At 35.7% G+C, this 7,574-nt stretch overlaps 2 protein-coding genes across 2 annotated transcripts in view; one reads left to right on the forward strand and one right to left on the reverse strand.

The window, feature by feature from the left end:
• Positions 1-1,629: 1,629 nt before the first annotated feature.
• On the reverse strand, positions 1,630-2,882 carry LOC118348142. The gene is made up of 4 exons (XM_035689126.1): positions 2,400-2,882; positions 2,161-2,214; positions 1,997-2,041; positions 1,630-1,659 (listed from the first exon to the last, which is right to left on the reverse strand). The coding sequence occupies exons 1-4, from the start codon at positions 2,880-2,882 to the stop codon at positions 1,630-1,632; spliced, it is 612 nt and encodes a 203-aa protein (XP_035545019.1).
• A 2,209-nt stretch (positions 2,883-5,091) lies between these two features.
• Positions 5,092-7,574, forward strand: part of LOC108998757 — an 8,290-nt gene continuing 5,807 nt past the window's right edge. Inside the window, exons 1-2 of the mRNA XM_035689127.1 lie at positions 5,092-5,228; positions 5,543-5,681. Of these exons, the coding sequence (XP_035545020.1) occupies positions 5,092-5,228; positions 5,543-5,681 (276 nt within the window). The remainder of the gene's footprint in view (positions 5,229-5,542; positions 5,682-7,574) is intronic.

The following is a 7,574-nucleotide window of genomic DNA, read 5'->3' on the forward strand; positions in this document are numbered from 1 at the left end:
ACGAATTAAGAGAACTCTAAACAGTTTGAAGAGCAATTCATACCCAGCTGAAAAAGATAATATGTTTCTAGGCCAGTATTTTTTTGCATGCGGTCTCTATTTGTTTTCAATTTGCATGTATGTTAATTTGCAAGTTGTTACTGTTTTAACTTGCAGTTATTTAACTTGCTTAGTGACATGCTTTCATAGATTATTCTATGTTGGTTTTGCACAAATAGAATGTTTTGTTATATATAACTAGTCCTTTATACATAACTGTTATTATGGTGTGAATTGATGCATTTTATTTGCACTTGTCAGATTGGTGTTTGTTGAGATGGAAATATTTCAGCTTGTGGCGGCCAAGTATAGGGCATTGATGCAATCTTGTAAGCCATGATTCTGCCCACCCCTCATGCCCAAGTCCCATTTTACTACTTTACAACGACTAGATATAATTTATAAAGATAAAGAAGCAGCATAGTTCCTATATTTGAACAATGTATTCTCAATATTTAGTAGTTAAGGCGTAAGTTTTGGGTTCCGAATGGTCCACCCTAGTATATAGCCCATAATTACATTAATGTGAATTCCCCACCTGAATGGATGAATTGATACTCATTAATTTATTATCTTAGATGGAAATAGTGATCAAAGATTTGGAAATTAGGTTCCTACATGTTCTCAAGGCATATATAATGAAACTTCAATATTTTCCTTTATGTTTCTTGTTTCTAACTATTTAATATCATAAGGCATGGGTTTAATATGACAATATTCCTGTCCTCTGTCAACATTAAGTGCAGTTTATGTGGTTAACAACACTATTTTTCTTATTATTTCAGGTTGGTCAAACAATATTAATTGAAATTGATGTTTTAAGTAATATTGTTTGACTTACCTGAAATAATAAGAAAAATAGTATTAATTACACAAACTGGAAGTTGTGAAAATGAAATGGAACAAACGTATTTGGGCGAAGAGCAGAAAAAAAATAAATTAAAAGGGAGCATTTGCGGCGACATTTCAGCGTCGAGAAAAATCGTTGAATAACCAAATCAGTGGCGAATTTAGAAAGCGCCGCAATAGCTCACTATTACGGCGACTCCTATGCGCCACAATAGCGAGAAATACGGTAGGATATCTATAGCGGCGACATTTTCAAATCGTTACAAGTATCCTATTGCGGCGATAAGTTATCTATTACGGCGATATCCTACCGTATTTCTCGCTGAAGAAAGTCGCCGCAAAAACATACAATTATGGCGACACAATCATATCGCCACTAATAAAAACTAGTTTTGCGGCGACTAATTGTTTAATCGCGACGGCATCTATCGCCGCTATTGGTTTTTCGCGGCGCTTATGTTGGACCCGGGAACCCTTCTCGTGGCGTTTTTTTAATCAATTGTGGCGAGAATTGATCGCCGGAAATATAGTCAATTGTGGCGATTTTTTAAATTCGCCGCTATTGAGCGGAAATGGCTTTAGGATTGTGGCGATCAAGCGGCGATGTGTAGATCGCCGCATCTGAGCTACAGCAGCGATTATGAAGCATATTTCTGGCGAATTCGAGCGCCGCAAATGCCCAGTTTTCTTGTAGTGATAATAGGGATGAGGTACAAATTAAATAGGTTGGCATACATGACGTCATCTAAGTACTGTGTGGAAAACATGTACCTGACACGTGGAAAAAGAAACATGGGAAATACAATTACATGTTAGGTGCATTTACCTGGTTAGATGCATTTACGACTTCTTCATTTACTTGGTCAGCAAGAAGTCGTGCATGCATGTTTGATACACAAATTTAAACACACATGATACGTACGCATGCATGCATATACATCCATATTATATACAATTGTTGATATATGCAATTTTCTATATATGAGTCATTGCATGTTTTGAAGAAGCTCAAATGAGCCAAGTCAAGCTTATTTGCGTGTTGTTTATTAGGGAAGAAAATTTCTATTTATACGTACACATATATATAAGAGAGAGAGAGAGAGATTACCTGGTAATTGGAGTCATCTAAATCTGCTTCAGTTGCAATGTTTTCCTAAATCAAAAAATATATATATGATCACAAAGAAGAGTACTGATCATAAGACTCAAATTTACGGGTATATATAAAATAAACAATAACGATACCATTTAAGTAAAAGACATTAATTATACCTGATGATCCGATAATTCAGAGACATATTGACCTTCATTTTCATCCTTTTCAACCTACACCAAAGATCAATTGCTTTATCAAAAAGTCACGCGGGATTAGGAAACTTGTTTTTTAAAAAAATAAAAATAAAATTGTAAGAGATATAAATAAAAATAATCAAATTTACAAGCATATAATCTTATGGTATATATTATTAGTACGTACTACACTAAGTATAAACTCAACAAAGATGTTATACCTGAACTGGGTCTACTGCCGTTTCCGATGAGCGTTTGATGTTCCGGCGGAGTAAAGCGTAGTTGTCCAAGAAGACTGCATCTCCATGGTCATGCTGAATATTTTTTTTCCGGTAACACAAGGAGCAGAGGTCGTAGCTATTATTGGTGGAATCAAAGCATTTGATGCAAGTGAAATAGAGTCCATTAAGAAACGTTTCGCAGCCACGACAATACAATAGCCTCTTGCTTTGATACAGATAGAACAAGGTGATAAACTCGTCGAAATCCAGGCTGCCATCATCATTTACGTCTAGATCCTTGAACAAAGAACAAGCAACACTTTTTGGATAATTGTCTTGCAGGACGAAATCCAAGAAATCATTTAGGCTCATGCTCTTATTGTTTTCCATCTTCATATTTTTGAAATCATCCTGGGCTTTCTCCTGCTGCTGCTTTGTCAAGTTTACGTAATAAGCTTTAGCAACCTCACGGATCTCCTCCATTTTCCCCTTACAATAATTTTGCAATTTTATTGCATGGACAACTCTCGTATTTATGCATGGGTCTGCTACAATGCTGAAGACCAGTGGTTATGACCGAACAGTGCATTTGTTCAAATGCACCCCGAGCACATGCTTAGGTCACATGCTTAAGTCACATGCTTCGGTCACCACCCCGAGAATATTAGCATTTTCTTTATTTTTTAAATATTAAAAAAATAATAATACTATGTTACCCAAGAATTGTTAATAGAGAAATAAAATTTGCAAACGTAAAATAGGCAATAACCATGCAATTCTTTTAGAAAAAGTGAGTAAATACGCTATTTACATGAAAAAAATTAATTTTTAAATAATAAATATATCCTATATTTTTTCAAAACCATTAATGTAACGCTCCGTCCCCGAGGGTCCGGAGAGTTAACTCATATAACCTGATAATCAACTCTTACAAAGCTAGAGTACTTCCAAATTCAAGAATATATATTTTCTCAAACCTCAAATCACACGTAAAATACTTCAATTAAATAAACCATATAAACTCATCTATCCAATTTTCAATCCAGCAACTCAAATAAAATCAACTATTCTTCATGTCTCAAATAACAAACTAAAATAATGAAACATTAACATAAGTCTCCATAAACCGTCTAAATCCATTGAAGCAAACTTAAGAAATATAAATAGCTTTCAACATCAACACTAATACCACGAGTTACCCAACAACCGTTCACTGCTAATCTTCTCCATAAACTCTAATACTGATCCTCAGCTGAACCATCAATTTCATCTGAAATATTATAGAGATAAGGGGTGAGTTATCAACAACTCAGTAAGCAGAGGACATATACTAGTGTGTAAACATGAGCATTTACAGAAATCAGAATATAGAACAAAATATTTTCTTTCAGAATGCAGAATCAGAATAATGTTTTCAAAATGCAGCGTCAGAACATGTTACCAAAAATATCAGAGCAATAGTTCGAAAATATTCATAATCAAAATCCTTTTGGCATAGCATAAACTGAAACATCACATCTTATCTTGTCATATCAGAACAAATACCATGTTTAACCCCCGTGGTAGGGTTGTGCAAACCCCGGTAGCTAACCGAGCAGAAACAGAATGTGAATCTTCCCCTTATTCATTCTCGGAGCCCCGAGTGTGCACATAGGAAAGACCACGCAAAAAACCACTTTGTTTCCAAAGTGGGTGCACCAGAAACAGAAAAGTTAGTACCAACCCGAACAGAGGCCACAATTTTACACCCGTGGTGAGGTCAGAACGGAACCGAAACAGAAACAGAATGTTATGCCAGAGGTTTTCAGAAATCACATCAGATCATATCAGAGTACAGAAAATCTTCAGAACAGAACAAAAATCATATCACAAAATAATTTATGCACAAATTTCATATTCGCTCTATTTTTCAAAGTTCAGAAATAAAATGTCAGAAATAAGCTCATGTCTACACCAGTCATGACAGAAAATACTTTCTTCTTAAACAGAATCTCATAAGTAATGTAGAACAAATAACTAAGGTAGTTCAAATTTCTTTTCATAACAAAACATGCATATTTTTCAAAAAATACCTCAGTTCATTTTATTTAATGCAAATTCTAGCATAGGAACCCCGCTTACCTGAACTTCTTAGCCTTTTTTGAAATTCCTCAAACGTCAGACAATAATTAATCGTCACCTATAAAATAATCACGTAATTCTCATAAATTTCCAATTAATCACGTATTTCGATATTTAATCCTAAGCTTATAAAATAATCTATTTAATTCCTCAAAACCTAAAATTACCAATCATCACTTTCTAAAATCGTCAGTACTCATTTAATACTATGACTAAAACATTTAAAAAAATCAGACCCATATACTAATGAAAACAACTTATGAAGCTTAATACTAAGTAATATAATTGTTCCAAAATATTTTAAAATAAACCATGACTATTTTTAAATAGACTAAATCATATCTAAAGTGTAAAAATAAAATTACTCCAATATTATTTACTCTTAACATAAATCTTCACTTAATAACATATTAAAAAATAGTTTTCTGTAATCATAAATAAATAATGGTGTACTAATACAGAATAAAAAATAAAAATAAAAGCCCATAATATAATATGCAGTGAAGGGCATTACGGTAATTCAGTTTATACCTTGCAGACTATCCAAAGCAAAACCTACGTAACTGAAAACATGCACGGCGGAAACTACCCAAGGGAAACCGAGGCGCGACGGGCTGGCTGGAGGGACTGCGGTGGTGCGGCAGAAGAGCAGGAGCGCGGCGAAGCTTCCGTCGAGCAGCGCTGGGCACGAGACAAAGAGAGGGAGAGGTGAGCAAGAGAGGGCGGAGAGAAAGGAGGGAGTAACCGAGGGAGGTACTCACCGAGAGGTGCTACGACTAGGGTGGCCTGAGGGTGTTCGGCGCCCATATCCGCGCGGGTGGCGACGGCCTGGAGTGGCTGGAGCGGTGCGGTGCAGTGCAGTGGTCCAGTGGATGGGACTCTGTTTCGGTAGGCCAAAAACAGGGGAATAAGTTGTTGAGTCTTCCGAGAGAGGGGTGGCTCGCGGTGGTGGCTTTCGGTGGAGGGTGAGTTGCAGTGACTTATGGTGGTTGGACAACTGTGTTTCTCGGATGTCACAAAAGGTGGGAGTCAAGGCGTGAAACAGAGGCTTCACGGGCGCTGGTGGCAGCTTCGCGTGACTGGGCAGTGGGCTCGGTGGTTTCGTGTGGGTACAGCGCGGACGGTGCTTGGTGGCGTCGCGGCACGCGGATAAGCTTTGGGGTGCTGCACGACTCGGGGTGCGAGGAACCGAGGGGATGGAGGCTGAGGAGGAAAAACTGGGCTATGGTTCCGCGTGGGAAGGCAGCGGCGCGAGCTTCTTCGTATGAATAAAAATAGACGATTGAACACGAAAAGAAAACCCTAGATGAAAACCAAACGGACGCGGGACGTGCACGAGGGACGTGTGTGCATGCACGACGTGAACGAAAAGAGAAAAAAAAAATAAACGGAAGGAAATAAGAGATAACACCGAAAGAGAAAGAATTAAAAATGAAACATCCGGAAAGAAATAAAAGAAAAAGAACGGCCACGACTTCTAAATTAAAAGAAAAGAAAAAAACAACGCTACTTAAAATCGTAAATTAAGAACTTAAAAAAAAAACAATCAAGCTATAAAAAAATAAATAAGTAAAAATCTAAAGTCTAACTATACCAATTTTGGGCCCGGGTGCTACAATTAAGCAACACTTTTGAACTCCGTAGCTGTATATAAATAAGAGTTGTGATCCACAATTTTTTTTGTTGTGTTTTGTAATTTTTTATAATTAAAAAAGCACAAAATACAGCAAAAATTAAGCACTATATATGATCACAACTCTCGACAACAATTCTAAATTCCTGTAGCATGACTCTAGAAAAGGAAATATATATTAGCATGTGACCAAACAGTACATTTGTTTTTGTTTTTTTAAATATTTAAAAATACTTCGATCACCCCTTCTCGCATAATATATAGCTGGACCCGCCTTATGCAAAGGTTGGCGAAGGCAATGTCACAATAGATGAGGGTCTCGACGTGGCAGTATTTTGAAAAGAAAGAAAGATGTCGGAATAATTCATCGGACATAGATTCTCGATGATTCTAACTTTTTCCTTAGAGATAAGGCCTGCCTTAGGAGTGTGGACGATAATACATATTGAAGATACCTGATGATCGATCGATACCCCCATCCTCCAGTCTTGTTTGTTTTTTTAAATCCCCATCCTCCAGTCTTGAAGTTTATAGATTACTTACAAAACTTCAAACAAAAAAAGTCATTATATAGTACACTTTTAAACGACTGATCATAAGTCTTAAAGTAGATTATAACGTTTCATAATTGTAGTTTGCGATCATAGAACTAGCTATTACCTATATTTTAAAAATATTTTATGTTAAGAATAGATTCAACAGATTGCTATTACTACGTCACCAAAATTTTATCCGAATTATCAAAACTTCAGAACTTGGAATTATATCATCTCCATATATACTTGATCAACGCATAGATTTGGATACAAACTCGGATACTCGGCAATACCTAGAACCGCATCCGAATTTTGAAATACAGGTCGATATCTATCAAGCTAAAACGAGTGATCAAAATTAAGATGGATATCCGGATTTAGGCCAAGGATTTAAATTCAGATATTCGGACCACCCAAGTTGTATATATATAACCAAATATCCAAGTTTAAATATATTGGACTTTTTTAATGGATTTCTTAATGACATTTTTTCTGTATTTTTTTAACATTTTTTCCTCGTAAATTTCATAATCCAACCAAAGATGCACCAAGCACACCGATTGTTTTGTATTTGTTTTTACTATTTTTTAAAGGCTTTTTTTAGAGGCCTTTGTGCTTATTATTTTTTATATAATGAATACTTTTATAGGTATTTTTTAAACCTTTAATTGTCCATTCAAATTTTTATATAATAAATAAAACTTTTATAGGCATCCTACATATTACAATCTTTAAATCACGATGCAAAACATCAATTTTACAAGGAACAAATCTATGGGTTTTTGCGTCACAACCTTCAAATTTCTTCAGTTGCTCATGTTAGGGAATTTCAATCCCATTTAAATTTTAAAAGAATTTTGAACACTTTGACAGGAAAAATAAACA

Source organism: Juglans regia, chromosome 4 (assembly GCF_001411555.2).
Source record: "Juglans regia cultivar Chandler chromosome 4, Walnut 2.0, whole genome shotgun sequence".
NCBI lineage: Eukaryota > Viridiplantae > Streptophyta > Magnoliopsida > Fagales > Juglandaceae > Juglans > Juglans regia.

Bases quoted from the DNA above. Each gene is read 5' to 3' on its own strand.
- LOC118348142 (XM_035689126.1), bottom strand. From the start codon at position 2,882: ATGGAGGAGATCCGTGAGGTTGCTAAAGCTTATTACGTAAACTTGACA. The intron at 2,042-2,160 runs GTATAATTAATG...TTTTTGATTTAG, and splicing joins CTGAATTATCGGATCATCAG to GAAAACATTGCAACTGAAGC. The intron at 1,660-1,996 runs GTAATCTCTCTC...TCCACGTGTCAG, and splicing joins TAGATGACTCCAATTACCAG to GTACATGTTTTCCACACAGT.